General features: G+C 42.9%; 1 protein-coding gene across 5 annotated transcripts in view; it reads right to left on the reverse strand.

The window, feature by feature from the left end:
• WDR59 (WD repeat domain 59) overlaps positions 1-17,973 on the reverse strand; it is a 65,377-nt gene that overhangs the window by 34,831 nt on the left and 12,573 nt on the right. For 4 of the 5 annotated variants that reach the window (XR_001137358.1, XM_012641556.1, XM_012641555.1 and 1 more), the window contains exons 4-11: positions 17,014-17,099; positions 15,865-15,945; positions 13,298-13,335; positions 9,799-9,887; positions 7,038-7,154; positions 5,765-5,842; positions 4,081-4,237; positions 502-581 (exon numbers count right to left, since the gene is read on the reverse strand). Coding sequence is in view for 4 of the 5 variants with exons in the window: in XM_012641556.1 (XP_012497010.1) it covers positions 502-581; positions 4,081-4,237; positions 5,765-5,842; positions 7,038-7,154; positions 9,799-9,887; positions 13,298-13,335; positions 15,865-15,945; positions 17,014-17,099 (726 nt within the window). In the remaining variant the exon portion in view is untranslated. Of the gene's footprint in view, positions 1-501; positions 582-4,080; positions 4,238-5,764; positions 5,843-7,037; positions 7,155-9,060; positions 9,767-9,798; positions 9,888-13,297; positions 13,336-15,864; positions 15,946-17,013; positions 17,100-17,973 lie in introns of those variants that run through there. The other variant, XM_012641559.1, reaches the window with a different exon arrangement.

Here is a 17,973-nt window from a genome sequence, read left to right on the forward strand (position 1 = left end):
AGGGCAAAGCAAAGGTCACAAAAGCAGTTCACACCAGGCACCACTGTGGTTCATAGAAGAAATGGATATCATTTATGGGGGAAAATAAGGAAAAGCTTCAAAGAAGCAGTGTTGTTCGTGCTGAGAGCTGAGAGCTCTAAACATTTGCAGAGTAGGAGGGTAGGCTTCTTACCTTTCACCAGAGTAAAGGGTAGCCCATTTAGAGTAAGACAAAGAAATGAAGACCACAGGCCATTTGCCCAGCAGGTTTCTCATACCACCTTACACTAGGACAGGAGAGAAAAGACACAGCCTCTTCAGCCTTAAAGTGCTGAATACTGAAGTTGGCTCTTAAAGACCTCAAAGGCTCAGTGTGGCATACACATACTCAGCCAACCAGCAAGTACGTATTAAATCTCTCTCATGTAAGCTCTAACTTCCACAAATACTGAATCTTACATTTCTTGGTTAAGTTTCTAGTGAATCCAGCTACATTGCTCCACAAGAGCATTGAATACATACCCTCTGCATCTGGGAATCCACCCGCCACATTCTCAAGGTCTGATCCCGGGACCACGTAACCAATTGGTAATCCTTGGACCCTAAAAATCACCAAATAAGAATCCTGGAAATTCTTCCAGATGCAACATCCACTTTGCTACAGGTTGCAATCGAGTGAGATTCATCCATCCATCCATCCATCCATCCATCCAACAAATATTTATTGAACATCTCCTATATGCCAGGTACTGTTTTAAGTACCAGGACTACAGCATGAATAAAATAATTTCTATTTTTGTTGATCTCACATTCCACTGGTGGAAACAGACAAATAAAGATACCATGAAACATCCAGTAGTGAAAATAACTGCTATAAAAAATAACACAGGATAAGAGGACAGAGACTGATGATGGAGCTATTTTTAGATAGAACTCCCTGAGGAAATTACATTTGAGCAGAAACTTAAATGAAGTGAAAGAATAACTCGCAAATTAGCAGGTAAAGAGTGATGCTGGGATTTAATGTCACACTAAACTTTCACCTCTGCAAATGTTCTTCCTTTTATACACTCTTGAGGAGCTGGGGATGAATATATTCTTTGTAAAATGAATTGTTTTAAATGCATCATGACATCTTACCATTTAAAAGAATTTTTTTGGTAAAGTGATGCATCTCTTTAAAAAATGAATAATTCATCCTTAATATTCATGTTTTCACATATTAGATCTGGTTAGAGGGAAATTATTCTGAAAAGGTTCAGGGTGCTTTAGCAAAGAGCTTTATCAAAGATTAGGACATTCTGGGGTAATTATGCAGTATCTAGAATCTCCTTCGTGGCCATCTTCAGAGAGCAAAGAATTTAGAAATAATTTCATCTAATTCCCTCATTTTATGGATGGGAAAACTGAGGCGACAGAGAACATGATCTGTCCAAGGTAGCAGGGAGATTGAGCAGCAAAACGAGGGCCAGTTCTCTTCCTCATCAGTTGCTTCCCTGTGTCACCACCTTCAACCAAAAACCCGCTCCTCACTGTTTTCTATGTCCCTAGGCACAGCTAACCAGACAGCAACTATTCTGAACCACTGCCTACCACAGGTGCCACCATCCAGCCTCATGTCCACATCAACAACCTTACGACCCTATACCTGGCCTCTTTTCATGCCCCTGACTTTGAGGAAAAGGTACGCCCAAACTCAATCGTCAACTGCCCACCTTCTCCCACTCTCACTCCCCCTGGGCCCTTAAGTCCAGGACTCCCATGCTCACATCTCCTCCCTGCCTTGCCATAGAGAGGGCGGCAAGCTCTGCCCACTGGTTTATTTCTACTCCTTGCCTTTGAGGGGGACTTCATTCACAAAACTGGCTCATGCTGCCTCAGCTGATGCTACCTTACAATCTGGTTTCTATCCTCAATTCCCTTTTGGAATTCCTATTATAATAATCCTATCGCTTCCTATTTGTTCAATTAAATGCTTTTCTCTTACTCTGCATTTTGATCCTTCAGCAACACATGAAACCAGTAACTACCATTTCCTTCAAGAAGCCTCCTTTTCCCTCAGCCATAACATCCTCCTTCTCTTCCTACCTCTTTCAGAGACCCTTCACCACATGAAAATCAAAATCAAAGCATGAGGTGGTCCAATAAAAATTGATTTGACTTATGTTTTTTTGATTTTATGATGGTGCGAAACCATCACAATTCTGGTATAATGTATAGTATTCAATAAATTACATGAGATATTTCATACTTTATTATAAAATGGGCTTTGCAATAGATGATTTTGCCTAACTGTATGTAGAATAATATAAGTGTTACGGGCACGTTTAAGGTAACCTAGGCTAAGCTATGATGTTCAGTAGGTTTGGTGTATTAAATACATTTTTTCAACTTAACAATAAGTTCAATTTTCAATGGATTTAGTGGGACATAACCCCAAGGAGGACCAGAATAAAAATGCACGCAGGTGATTAAATTTATACAAGGTTCAAAAGCAGACAAATCTAAACTATTTTTAGGGACTCACAAATAGGTGGTGAAACCATAAATGAAACACACAGAAGTTGCTGTCATAAGCATTAGCTCTGTGGGGAGGGAGGGGATTGTGATCAGGAAGCTTCTGGGGTTCTGGCATCGTTCTCTTTCTTGATCTTTGTGGTGGTTACAACACAGTTTAACTTTATAATTATTTCTTAAACTATACGTGTTCTATGTAACTTTCTAGATACATGATATATTTCATAATAAAAAAGAATTTTTTTTAAAAAACCTGTAACTTGTACTCAAAATTTTGCTACTCACTAGACAGTTTCAATTCATATAATTCACCCACCAGCTTAAAGATGACATAACTAAAAATGGGCTGCTAAAAACTTTTTATATCCGTACAAAACTAAAGTGCAACCCCTCCCTGCCAGACTGAGGAAATTACACCATCTATTAATATTTTCTATGGCAAGATGCAAGCAATTAAGTTGAAATCTAAAAGCCATGCATGCAATTGGTGGGATAAAGACCAGGCAGCCTCATGTTTCTGAAAACGAGAGATTTTGGAAATAAGGAAAGTTGAGAGGATGATCAAATGAGTCCCTTCAGTAAATACCCCAGAAGAGGTTTCTGAGGGTCACAGACGAGTGGGATAGAAGATGACTGCTTGGATCCCAGGTCCACTAGAGACCTTTCCTGGGAGCCCGGACAAGTCACATGGCTCCACCTGCCTGGCCTCCCTTCCATAATATGGAAACACTGAGAAATAGACTTCTGTTTTGTCAAACATTGAGAGGTCACGACAATAAGATCTCAAGAAAGGAGAGGCTGCATCTCAACCTGCGTGATGAGGTAGTGGAGAAACTAAGGCCATTGACTCCCATTACGCTTAGGACCCACAACAGTGAGGGTGGCTCGATGAAGCTGCAATGACAAACAACCTCAAAAGCTCTGTGGCTTAAAGCAAGGACTTCTGGCTTGTTCTACGTCTCTATCTCATCCTCATGCCGGGATGTGCTGGGAGCAGCTCCATCTGGAGCTCTGCCAGTTGCCGTGGCAGAGGCAAAGGGAGCATGTAGCTGCACACCGGCTCCTCACCCTTCAACCCAGGAGCGACCGCAGCAGTTCTGCTCATGTGTCATGATCGAAGCAAGTCATTTGGTTAAACCTATGTTCACAGGCATAGGAGGTAAAATGCCACTATGTGTTTGTGGAGAACTGGGGGTATGTGGTGGACAGCACTAATGACCACCTTGGGTCTTCCTCGTCAACAAGTGGCAAGGGACAAATGCCCTGCACATCTGAGGGTAGTGAGCCCAGAGCCTTTTGGATCCAACAACAGATCTCTACGAACCTCTTGCTATAGCAGATCTCTTCCAACGGAGAGTCTACACTGACAATCAGAGAAGAAGAGGGAACTTGGAGGAAGAACAGCAGACATGTGGTCCCTTCACTCATCCATGATTAAAGGTGGTGGCCCCCTGACTGTCTGGTTCCTAAAGCCCAGCCCTGTTTCTGTATCCTCCTTACTGGACTCCATGGCAACAGTGACTGGTCCTGCTGTCCAGCAGAGCTCAGAAGGAAAGCAGGCAGCAGGTCTCCGGTCCCACTCACCTTCCTTCTGTTTCCTCCACTGGAACTCCAGCACCACGTCGTCGTGCCCCACAAAGGTGTGCACTGGGGTGTTCAAGTCAAAGACATTCCACAGGAGGAGGCTGTTTTCCCTCCGCAGCTGGGGAACCATCACGGTCACTAATCCATTGCTAAAAGGCTATGGCAAGAAAGGGAAAAGAAAGTGGTTATTCCAAGGAGAATCAGCTGAGTCTTGAGTTTCCAAAGCTGGAATTCTTCCTAACTAAAATAAACTTGATGATACAAGGCCCCAGTCCACCTGGGGAAAATTTTCCCAAATACCATAAGCTGACCATCACATCTATTCCTCTCTTGGCCTGAGGAAGGGACCACAGTAAGTAAGAAATCAGGCTGAGCCAAATGCTTGGAGAAGAACTTTTAAAATTCCGAAATAAGCAAATGGCTCTGACTGCTGTGCACTGGAATACACTAGCTGCTCCCCATGAGTTCCCTCGTGAGAGTTACTGAGTGCTTTCCCAGAACAAGTAGGCAAGGCTGACTAGGGAAAACCCTGGAGGAGCAAATGTACTCCTTGCCACGTGGAAATGCACCAGAGCACACCATCCACATGAACATCACCTTCCCACTGCCCCGCATACTGCGACCACTTGAAGGGAAACTTTGTTAACTTCAGGATTGACACGTCTTACCTAGCAGCATCCAGTCTGCTAGCTGACGGGCCCATTTGGTTGATAATTAGACTCTGTTTTTTAAGGAATAAACCATAGGCACCTAACAGCACATTTATCTTCACTTTTTCTTCTGGTAGCACTCCTAGACTTTTGTGTTTAATTTTTAAAGCAAACATTTTAATCCAGAGATGTTAATTTATAAGAACAGTGTCTGATTTCTTGGCAAGTGATCCCAGATACAAAAACAACTTAATACTCAAATTATCTTCTTTGCTCCATAATGCCTCGGGGTGACAGCCTCAGGTATAAAAAGGTAGCTTTATTCATCTCTGTGCTTGCTTTCAAATTGACATTAAAGGAAAGAAATGTATTCTCTCTGATCAGCAGCTATCAATGTGGCAATGGAAAACTTGCTGGAAGGTTGATAAGAGCCTACCCCCTCTATTTGTAGCATTTTGATTTACAAACCACATTCATATACAGTATTTCAAAAGGAAGGCATATTGTGAATATACTAAATGCCACTGAATTGTACACTTTAAAATGGTGAATTTTATCACAATGAAAAAAAAAAAAAGGAAGGCATGGTAAAAATTATTATTTGCATTCTACAGAGGAGGAAATTTCTGCTCAAAGTCATCAAGTGGCTTGCCCAAGGCCACACACATATGAGATGGCAGAGATGGGCCCCCAACCCACGTCTTCTGAATCTAAAGCCAGAGTTCTTCCCACCACAATTCAATGACTTCAAGCCTCTTAACCCTCTCCTCCATCCACCCTGCTGCCCTGCTATTAGTATCTTTTCTGTCAAGCTTTGGTCAGCAATTCTAGTGCAGAGACCTACCCAACATTCCAAGAACACATTTTTAAATAGTTAGCATTTATGCTGTCATTATCACATTTGTTCCACCCCTAATCCAAGACAGAAAGAGAAAAGTGCCTCATAAAGTAAATAAGAGAAAATGTACCTGGGCCCCTTGTGTCTGGAACCCCAAGAGGAAGTTTCCTAGCAAGAGGTAGGGTGGGTCACTCACCGTGTATCTGGCCTTCCAGACAGGCACCTGGCAAGGTAGAATATTGAGGTATTTTCGAGGCTGGCGGTAATCCCAGAACTAGAAGAAAGAAAGATCATTTGTGAAATAAATGCCATTTAAAAAAACTCAACTACTGAAATAAGTGCAGAGCCTTACCAAAAAGATGTCATACATGCCTATGCAAATACAACAAAGCATTAAATAAATGGCACCAAATTCCAAAATTCCTAAATCAACTTCTGTGGTTAAATCCCTATCCTTAGGGACAGAGTCTTGACCACAAGGAGGAACTATTGGACCACAGATGACTCTGCCCTGCCATTATTCTGCTCAAGGGTGCACATCGCACGTAAAAGTTGGAAAGGAAAAAACAAACAAATGTACAGCAAGGCACAGTGGCTTGTGCCTATAATCCCAGCACTTTGGGAGGCTGAGGCAAGAGGATCACTTGAGGCCAGGAGTTCAAGACCAGCCTAGGCAACACAGTGAGACTTCGTCTCTACAAAAAATTTAAAAATTAGCTGGGCATGGTGGTGCACACCAATAGTCCCAGCTACTCAGGAGGCTGAGGCTAGAAGGATTGCCTGAGACCAGCAGTTTGAGGTTGTAGTAAACTATGATCATGCTAACACTCTAGCCTGGGCAACAAAGGGAGACCCTGTCTCTTTAAAAAAAAAAAAGAAAAGAAAAAAAGAAAAAAAAACACGTACGCTGAGATAAACCAAAAACAACAGGGTCACTGAAACACATAAAGACTTGTGTATTTCCTGTAAGTTAGAGAATCCCTAATAAAATAAATCTTTCCTTGACTCTTGCAATGCTGACATCTGAAAGTGTCATAACTTTTGCAGATATGATAATGGGGTGAGGAAACTGTTTTTCCACCACAAATAGACTAATTGTAAGCTTGGTAACCTTCACAATTTGTGGGCTTTTTTTCCTTTACTTGTATCTCTGTTGGGTATATCTGACTTCCTTACAACTTCTTTGCAAGTAAACTTTTCCTTCCTAAAAGCTTTCGTCTCTGACATTCTTTCACAGAGGGAACAAAGAAAACCTAAACAAATTCTAAGAGGCATATCAGATAAATACTATATCACTCTGCTCTCATAACATAACCAGGTTTCCGTGTCCAGATCTCCAAGAAGCTTGTGTACCCATGAAACACACACACTATGTTAACATGCTATAGCTTTCCTTCCCAAGTGCTGTCATGCATCCCTGATGCCTCCCAAACACAGCTCCTCCAACTGCCCCCATGGGCGCCACTCACCTTGACAGAGTTGTCTTGACTGGAGGTAGCAAGAATGTGCTCACTGTCTGGGTGCCAGTCCAGGCCATGGATTTTAGAGAGGTGGGCTGCTAGATACTCCACTGCTGTACTGGGTTTCTGCAAGAGATTAGCACTGAGTGTTGTCAATTTAGAAAGAACTCGTTGGGTGTCTACTATGTAACAGTCTGCTGGGTGCTGAGTAGGGATACTACCAGATACTGCCTTTATCCTTCAGAAACTCCAACTTGTTTTGTTTAAGCCGAACAAATAACACCAAAAGACTTATCCAGCTCTCCACATGCTTTGTAAATGGGCCTGTGAGCCTAACTGCTTCCTGCTCCTGCCTAATGCATGACTTTAATGAAGGATACAGGTAGTGGGTGCAGTCGGACAAGTCCCACTCCCCTTCCTCACAATCGCCCAAGAAGAAGAGCTGAGACATCCGAAGAGATCCAACCACAACCAAGAGCATAAAAGCATGAATCTTAAAGTGACAGAGCACTAAGATCCCAAAGGAGAACGAAAGAAAACAACACTTAATTAATAAGCATACATAAAATGAACTCAGAAGGAAACCTCAGAAACATACATTAAAACAAGATTTTTTTTTAAGCTATCCAGTTGGAAGATATTCGTAAATAATACTCAAAGTTATCGAGGCTGCTTTTATCACTGCTGGCATACATATAAAATACCACAACATTTCTGGGAAAAATCTGGCAAGATTTATATAGGCATTTAAAATTTTCCTTTCTTAAGGGAATAATCCAAATTCACAAAAAGCTTCACATACAAAAAATGTTCATCTTGGTGTCATCTGAAACACTAGAAAACCAGAAACCTAAATTATCAATAAGTGAGGAATAATTAAAATGAATCAATTATACTATAGCTGTGAGATACACTATGATACAGCCACTGAAAGTTATATTAAGAGCTTATAACATGGGGATAATGCATCTGTTATAATGTTAAATGAAAAAAAGCATACACAACTATGTATACAATACAATAAACCAAGCTTTAAAAAAGCACCCAGAAAACAACAAAATGTTAGCATTTGTCTCTGGGTAGTAGAATTATGAATGATTTTTCTTTTTTCATTTATATTTTCTACAAAGAGCATACATTACTTCTATAATTAGCATTAGTCTGAGATTAAGAGTACAGTCTCCAGAACCAGCCTCCCTAGGTTTAAATCCTGGCAGCAAACTGTACCTCAGTTTACTCATCTGTAGAACAGGGATAATAATAATATTTACTTTAAAGCCTAGTTATAAAGAGAAATTAATCAATATCTATAAAGCTCTTAGAACACTTGTGTACAATAAACACTTAGTAAACATTAATATTATTAGTCATACATGAGTTTGGATGAAGATCCAATGTTACTATTGACACTGCACTTTTTGAAGCCTATGATGCTTGCTGCCACCAGTGCTGCTTTGACACTAGAAAGTGCCAGAGAAGTGAAAATATGACCAACAAGTTCTACAACCCACTGAGCAGAAGTCCTAAGTATCAATATCAAACAAACAAAAAAACTAAAATTCTTTCAACAAAATAGATAAATAAGGCTTGCTATGGGAAGTTAGTGTTACTAGTTATTAGTTATCTAGTCGCCAATCGGGAGACTAGAAAGTGCTAGTCTACTGACAAGATGAATAAAACCAATCACCAATTTAAGAAATAAAGAGAAGGGAAAAATGGCTATTCCTAGACTGGACTAAAAGGGATAGAAGACAAAAACTAACACGTAGACGATGCACCCGTCCAGGCTCTATGAAATCACTTGTCACCTGCGAGCTACCACTTAATAACGCAGGGGGCTTCAGCCAGCACACTGCTCCCCAGCAGGTGCTGGAGCCAATCCAGCAGACAGTATCGGCCACCCCATCTCTTCTTCAGTTCCCTCTTCTCTTGCATATGTATGGCAATAGCCGGACATCCCTGGACAAGCCCTCCCCACAAGGGCTGAGATCTCTAGCCTCAGGTCTCACAAAGCAGGAAGCAGTATTCACACCTGGGTCTCACAGAAGTTGACAGCAGCACAGCAGTAAGGTGCAGGGAGGCCTTTGCCCTGCGTCCTCAGGGAGGCCAACATACCAAACTTCCAGTAGACTCTGCATTGCAGCCACAGCCCGGAACCCACCTCTTTTTCATGCCTTATCAGTACGTAAGCTGCTGCAGTGAGAATACACGATTGATCTGCAGGCTATTTTGAGGCTGGTGGGATGTCCAGACTTCTAAGAGGGGATTTGAGCATAATGAGTAGCCTGCTCAGTGATCTATGTCAGAAGTATTCAGGATGGTAGCCGCCCTAGAAAAGGTTTTCACTTTGCAAACGGCCAGGGATAAGAAGCCTACTGAGTATTCCAGAAGAGTGCCTGGTCCTCAAGGCTTGACCTAAATGATACACTCACCAAAATGATACTTTGAAAATAAGGAAACGGAGGCTGAGAGAAGTTACAGTGGATTTCCTGGTGTCATAATTAGAAGGCAGCAAAATAGGGTGCTAACTTAGGTTAGTCCAAGTTCATTTTCTTAACCACTCATCATAATGCTTCACTTCCCCATCTTCCTTCAACATCAAATAGACTGAGAAGCAAACATACTCTGGTACTATGAGCTTAAAATGGCCAGGCCATTTATCATGCTGCACAAGGTCCCCTGGACTCTCAAGTCCTGGGACACATAACATGCTCTTCACACCTCTGGGAAGGACCAAAGACCAACTGGGGGGGAAAAAAAGATTACTCACCCTCTTATCCCATATCCGTACATCACCATCATGGCTGGTGGCAAGGCAGTTAGCATTTTTTTTATTCCATTTGACCTGGGAGGCGCCCGCTGCAAAGAAAAATCAGAGGAAGAAAGCTGCTGCCCTAGTGATTTCGGAAGCAGAGCGCAGGACATCCAGGGGAGCTGGATAATGAGTTCTGGCTGAATAAGCACAGAAGTCTTCGAGTTTCTATGACTGCACCAACTCCAACATTACAGATAAAATGAAGCCAAAAAGTCAATGAATTAACACATGGAACAGGATCACAGTCACCTAATTGAGGAAATAATCACAGGAAGAAAATCTACAGGTTAGTCTGAGCAAAATCAGCAGGAAGATGCTGTTTCTTACAGAGCAGGAGCTGAGTGAGGCACTGCTGGCTGCTAATTGACTTGTCACACAACCTGACCCTTCCTAACACCCAGTGACTAATCAGAAGAGCCTCGGCTCTCACAAGCTATGTTGTCTCTTTTTTTTTTTTTTTTTTTTGAGGGACAGTCTTGGAAAAACACAGCCTCAAGCTGAAGGCTAGCCACAGAATAAGCCCCGGTGGTGACCAATTCTACCCTACAGGTTACGTGCACCCCCAACTCTAATCTCCCCAGTGGCAGCATCAGACACGGCCACTGGCATCACACTGAGTCAGGCAAAGGGAACACCCTTGGCACTGAGCAAACTCAGTCCTTTTCCCTCCCACTCTGCCAATACAGAGAAGTAGCATTAGTGACAGAAGAGCTACTTAGGACAGGAGGCATAATGTGAGATGCCAGAAAGGGCTGAGACATATGGACAACTAAGACATAGTAGCACTTCCAGCTGATTCTTAATAAATCAAGTTAATGATGTTAAACCAGAACCAAAGTAAAGGCACTCTTCCTGCCTCTTCTTGTCCCTGCTCACACAGCACACAACATTCCTGCTTTGACCTTTCCCTTTGGCTGGGTGTTTATGACTGGGGAAAGCCCTAGCAGACCCAGCTTTGGAGAGCAACCTCATCCAAGCAGTCCACAGAGTGTCATGAGCAAGGACTCAGAATCTAACAGGAAATGGAGAGGCCCAGAGCTTGGCCCCGCTCAAAAATACGCTGTGTTGGCTTTGGTTAGGCATTTGTCTTTTTCCTTGAGACATAGGTCATCTGAAGTTATCTAAGAACAAATGATGGTAACTGACAAGAAGAGCAGATTAAAAAAAAGAACAAATGGTGGAAACCTCAGAAGATGAAGCAAGGTAGAGTAGTCTTTGGGTGACTCAGTTTCTTTACAAGAAAGAACACCAGCTAGCGGAGAAAGTACCTAAGAAGAGCTTGCTCTATCTCCTCTTGACAGAGTTACTTGAAGAGTTCTAAGAGAATGCACTTTTCCCAGCAGGGGGCCCATCAGAACCCAAAGGCTCCCAAAGGATTCTGGGAACCCCCAATCCAACCTGCTTTACCCGGATCTTTCTACCAGGGTCAAACAGAGGTCCCAGGCTGTGAGAGCTCTCAGGCACACAGAACACTCTGGAGTACACACAAATATGACTATCTGCCCAAAGGGCATAAACAATGAGCTCACTGATGGATGGGGACCACAGACCCTGGGGAGCAGGCAGTATCCAGGCTGCACTGCTCAGGGAATGTTAGATTCAGCAGCCCATAAAGGTCCACAATCCTCTCATTTGCTTCTTTTCTCCCAGGGTTGCTTGGCCACCCCTGAGAAACCTCACTGAGGTACAAAAAGGAAAGAAGTCTCCTACTTCTACTTTTTAGAAGAACCTATAACAGAAAAGAAAGCAATTAGAACAAGTGGGCTGGAAAAAAGAACCACCTTTCTTTTTGGGGTTCCTCTAAAACCAATCTAACTTAGAAACCTATAAATAAAAATAAACGAAGGAAGGGGAATGTGATTTGGGCACTTACAGACCATTTGTATTTTTATGCGGCTGCATGTCCTCTGCACCCGGTCTATGTATCAGATCACAAGCGCCTATGGAGGTGGTGGGGACTAAATGAATAGAATTGCTGAGCACTTAGCATAGAAGCACAGGTGTCTGATTCCTACATCCATGCAACAAACATTTACAGTAGTCTCCCTTATCCACGATTTCGCTTTCTGCAGTTCCAGTTACCCATAGCATATATGGGCTTGAATGCTATCTACTGTTTTAGGCATTCAGTGGTGGTCGTGGAATGTATCCCCCGAGGATAAGGGGGGACTACTGTATTTTAAGCATCTCCTTGGATGAGGCACAAATGCCTGTAGTGCCCAAACAAAGAGACTAGTCTATACTACCAAACAAGACAGGCATGGTCCCTAACCTCAGAGATCACATAATCCAGCCACTTAATATAATTGTGATGCTATGTACCTTTAAACAAGGCATGGGGTACAGAGGAAAAAAGAAGAATCATGTATAGCAATCATTTTAGAGCAAACACCAAATGTGTATTCAAATGTAACAACAAGATACAAAGGAATAGAATTTAAGAGACAGAAAATATATGTTTTTATCAAGGATTCCAAAATACTGATTATTAGGCTTTATCACTGTGAGTAAATTATATCAGTTTTATACCCACGTTCTACTCTCAGAAAGCGGTGGGAATATTCCCTAGTAGCCCCAATTGAGAATTCCAAAAATAGTCAATTCCAAGCAAGCAGTGAAAACAGGCGGATCAGAAAGTAATTTCAAAAACTCAGTTTGTCCATATTAAATGACACCATGGGGACACAATCAGCATAATCTAGATTGTAGAGTAAACACAGGACAAACAACCTGGTTTCTTTAATTAATAAATTGCGGGAAAAGAAAAACAAACCCAAAAAGGGGAGGGAAAAGATATGTACCAACTTAAAAAGATGAGAAATATATTAACCACTTGTAAGTATGGACTTTATTTGGATTCTGATTCAAATAATCGTAAAAAAAAAAAAAAAAGGGCATGTAGAAGACAAACTATTGGGGGAATCCAAATACTGCTTAGATATTTGATGATGTTAAAGAGCTATAGTTAATACTTTTAAGTATGTTAGGTACTTTTAGGTATGGTATTATGGTTGCTTTTTTTAAAGGGATTCTTCTTTTGTAAAACGGCATACTGAAATATTTGTTGGAGAAATGATATGATACCTGGGTTTTGCTTCAAATCACGAGGGGGATGAAGGTGGAGGTGAAACAGTGGGTGGAGGTGAAGATGAAATAAAATTGGATGTACTATGACAACTGTGAAAGCTGATGATGAACAGAAAGGCAGTTCATTTTTTTCTATTTTTATAAACATATGAAATTTTTCATAGTAGAAAGTTTACAAACAAATCAACTTGGTTCTTGTCCTTGAATTCTGAAATAAGTCCCTGATCCACATTCGACAGTCCTAACTCTAGTTCTGAGAGCAGCCTACAGCAAGCCCCTTGCAACATGGGACTTCCAATTCCACCCAGCCACAGAGCAAGGGACGGGAAGGAACGGAACGCAGACAGGCTGGGGAGTGTACACTCACCTACAGCAGACAGGGCAACGGTAGGTTTCCTTGTGTCTCTGAAATACAAAAAGAAAAAATCAAATGCCCAATTCACAGGTACATCCACCTGGTGCTTTACACCCTTTGCACATGTTTTTTTCCCCTCATTTTCCTTTCAATGGGAACTTGGGAGTTAGATCTGCTGTGAGGGCCTTAAAAAGAAGTATAAAGAGAAACCTTTCCCTCAGCCACTTCAATGAGGTTGAGTCTGAATTTCAAATCACATAATTGTATCTATAGAAAACAAATTACATGATTCGGCACAGCCTGGGTAACTGCCATGTATGTAGCGAGAGAGGAAGCCAACAGAATCCCCTCCTTGTGTCACTTCTTATAGTGACAATGAGGTGATAGTCACCGAAGTATAACTACAAGAAACTACCTATCAGCATTTCAGAGGTAGATTAAAAAAAAAAAAAAAAAAAAAAAAAACTACTCTAAATGTTCACAATAGCCAAGAGGCAGAAGCAAAGATGAAGAGATAAACAAAATGTGGTATATCCATACAATGGAATGTTATTCAGCTTCAAAAAGAGGAAATTCTGATATATGTCACAACATGGAAGAAACTTGAGGACATTATGCTAAGTGAGATACGCCAGTCACAAAAAGATAAATACTGTATGATTGCACTCACATGAGGTGGTTGGAGTAGTCAAATTCATAGAAACAGAAAGTGTAAGGGTGGTCGCTAGGGAGGGATAGTTACTATTTAATGGATATAGAGTTTCAGTTTTGCAAGATGAAGAAATTCTGGAGAACTCTTGCATAACAATGTGAATATACTTAACACTACTGAACTGTATATTTTTAAATGGTTAGAATGGTAAGTTTCACGTTGTATGTTTTTTCTCACAATTAAAAAAAAAAAAAGAACTGCTCTGAATATAATGGAGACAGAGAGAGGTTCCAACGTTTACTGTAAGGTCAGAGGGGCAACTCTCCACCAAACGGTAAAATCACAGAACTGGGTGGCACCCTAGGGCTCAGGAAGCCAGATGAGGCAAACCTGATGAGGCCTCAGTTTACCGTTTAGCAAAGCTGAGAAGAATTTAGTATCTTTCAATCATGAAAATACTCGTTTTATGTAAATGAGGGATACTCTCTAATTTTGCCGCATTAGCTCCCTGGGTGTTATGTAAGAGGATACCTCTTTCGCTTCCCCTGGATTTTGTGCTCTCCCCTCTGGCAGTGCCTTTAGGTCGATCACCTCTGAAGTGGTCATCTGTAATATGCGCAATGCTCGGTGGAGTCAACTGGACACACCCTTACTCCCAGGAGACTCTCTCACTGGTCTGTCTGGTCTGTTCCACCCAATACGTAGCCTGTCTTCTGCCTACAGTCCTACCTTTCAGTGAAGACTTCACAAAGCCACTGCCATGAGGGAAGCAGAGTGACCTGGTTAGAGGAGAGGGTGTCCAGTCTGGGAGTGTGTGCAGCCTACTCCTCAGAGCAGTGCTTTCTAACGGCACAGGGAACACTGGTCTCCAACAGGAGAGAGAATAGACATTTACAGCCTTATCCCGGGCCGGGCCCTGAGCTGAGTGTCTCTGTACTCTTTACTCCATGGAGCATAACCCTACAAGGGGGTCATTAGGGCCCTTTTACAGATGGGGAATTGAAGCCTCACTGAGAGTAGAGACCTGAGCAGATGTGTCTCTTAGCACTGTCTACTGCCGCAGATGTGTGTCTGTGCCCTGCCAAAATCGCCCACCATTGGCCGGGCGCGGTGGCTCACGCCTGTAATCCTAGCACTCTAGGAGGCCGAGGCGGGCGGATCGTTTGAGCTCAGGAGTTCAAAACCAGCCTGAGCAAGAGTGAGACCCCATCTCTACTAAAAATGGAAAGAAATTAATTGGACAACTAAAAATATATAGAAAAAAATTAGCCAGGCATGGTGGCGCATGCCTGTGGTCCCAGCTACTTGGGAGGCTGAGGCAGAAGGATCGCTTGAGCCCAGGAGTCTGAGGTTGCTGTGAGCTAGGCTGACGCCACGGCACTCTAGCCCAGGCAAAAGAGTGAGACGCTGTCTCAAAAAAAAAAAAAAAAATCCCCCACCGTCACCTGCCATCTCAGTAAACTACTCTAGCTCACCTTCCAAATGCCGGCACCTGCGTTTATTTGCCAAAGGGATTTCCCAGGCTGCTGAGGCCCACTTTGCAAACCTTCATGACAGGGCTGAAGTGCCAGGGAATTAAGACCCCTGGGGACAGCTTTCACCAATGACTGACAGTGTAGTACCCTGATTCCTTAGCCCTGGGCGGGACCCCTGTGATGGAGAGTTTCACACTAGCACCTGGCGCTCCCCAGTAAGATTACACTCAACCTGCTCCATGTACCCGGTAATGCTCCCTTTATTTTCAGGATCCTTATTCTGCCTCTCTTCTCCATCGCACCAGAGTTTCTTTCATTTCTAAATGATATATTCGCACTCAAATCCTTATCTCAGGGTCTACATCTAGGGGAAACCAAACCAAATTTGATCTCTGAAATAAACATCCAAAATCATCCCACAGCCAGGTGGTTGTGCCTTTTAATGTTCTTACTTGATATCCCAAATGTAGATGTAGGTGTCCACAGAGCTGGTAACCAGGAGATCTGGCTCGAACACTGCCCAGTCCAAGTCGCTGGGACACAAGGAATAAACAAAACAACAAAGAAAAGAAAAAAAGTTCAGAGTCCGGTTCCAAAGCACTAGCAAATCTAGTTTCCAGTGGCTTCAGAATGTCATCGTTAATGGGCTGGGAATCTCCCACGTGTTTTGGGAACGAACAAGAGTTAATCGAACATGGAAGGAAACTTTGAGGCCCTTCGCCCTGTGGTTACCAGCTACACTATCACCTGCTTCCAAAAACGAAATGGAGCTTTTCAACTTAAAACAATCTCTCACTCTCTGAATAAACAGACAAAACAAAGGACAAACATGCAAAGTAATCTTTGAGTTATCATTTTCTAAGTCAGACTCCACCACAGGTACCTCGGGTGAACCCAACATCTGTTAAGCAGCAGCAAACTGCCGTGTGGCTCTCAAGGAGGGTGACAGGCCCCTGGTGCCCGACTCGTGCTCTTGTTCCTAGACAGGCAGTGACACCACAGAACATCTTGCACAGGCCCAGGTGTCTCACAATTCCCATCTCTTCCAGGTCAGCTTCACCCCCTGCCCTCCCCGCTGCTACTTCCCAGAAAATTTTCTCCCAACCCACAAACATGACCCAAGGAAAGAGTGGATCAAGGAACACTCTGGAAGCCAACTGGAAGGCCTGCATGGGGGGTGAATGTGTATTTGGGTAAGTGTTTTGCAGGAGCTGTGTGGTAACCCATTGCTGCTGGGGAAGAGCAGAGGGCTGCTCCCTGGTGTCTCCACGTGCTCCTGGGCACTGCTGATGGTGACCCAGGGGGTTCCGCTGCAAAACTTCCTCTACCTCCTGTGGCAGCTCTAATCCTCTACTCTGGACCGGGCTGCATCTGTCTAAGCGTCTCCTGGGACTGGGGTCAACAGCTACACGATGATGCTTCCTAAATTCCCATTGTTCTTCACTATGTTCCTCACCAGTGAACACTAATGACCCACTGGCTGCCCAGGGCCAGTGCAACCCAGAGGGTCAAGCCATGTGAGGACGGCCTCACTCTTTCACTCCCTAAGGGACTGCGACAAAGTGAGACAGGATGAGGAGCTGTGCTGGGCTTGTGTCTACCTGATTACGCGAGTATGGCCTTGCAAGGTTGTGCCAACTTCCCCACTGCCGTCTTTCCACTTATAAAGGTCGACCCGTTGGTTACTCTGAAAAGAAACAAGAGAAATAAAGAATTATGAGAGAGGATTAAAAAACTTAAAAATTTTTAAAAAGATTAAAGAAAAAAAGAAACAAGGGAAAGAAGGTAGCGGGGTAGCACAGCATGCACATCAGAATATATGCTCTCACACCAATCTGCTTAAGGCAGAGAAGAGGAAGCCATGCGGAAGCCAACCTGTATGGCAGAGATCCTTCAGGATGAACTTTTAAAAAAAGCCATCAGAAACAAGTATAATTAGCATTAGCTTGAGCTACCCACGGCTCAGTAGGTAGGGCTGCGAATCTCAAAATGGAAAGGCAACACTATCTTAAAAGGGACTCACTTTGAACAGTCACAGCTGAACTGAAGGTACAGATGCACTCCTGAGCACGTTCATGGGCTCTGGAGATGTTCCCAACCACTAAAGGAACTTCCTTCTCCACCCCCAAAGGTCACACACTCGTCTCTCCATACTAGGTGTGATTTTCAGCTCACCCTTTCTACTCTATGAAATGCCCAGAGTCCACCTACCACACTTTAGGAACACAGGTACATAAGAAAGAAAAGAGAAATACCACCAAGAGGGTTACCTAGAAGGCAAAATTACATAAGATTCTTCGAAATATTCCTATATGGAATTTCTTAAAGGGTTGAGCAGAAAAAGAAAGGGAACTAGCACTCTGGGAGGCTGAGGTGGGAGGATTGTTTGAGCTCAGGAGTTGGAAACCAGCCTGAGCAAGAGTGAGACACCGTCTCTACTAAAAAAAAAAATAGAAAGAAATTAGCTGAACAATTAAAAATATATAGAAAAAATTAGCCAGGCATGGTGGCACATGCCTGTAGTCCCAGCTACTTGGGAGGCTGAGGCAGAAGGATTGCTT

Source organism: Propithecus coquereli, unplaced genomic scaffold (assembly GCF_000956105.1).
Source record: "Propithecus coquereli isolate 6110/MARCELLA unplaced genomic scaffold, Pcoq_1.0 Scaffold165, whole genome shotgun sequence".
NCBI lineage: Eukaryota > Metazoa > Chordata > Mammalia > Primates > Indriidae > Propithecus > Propithecus coquereli.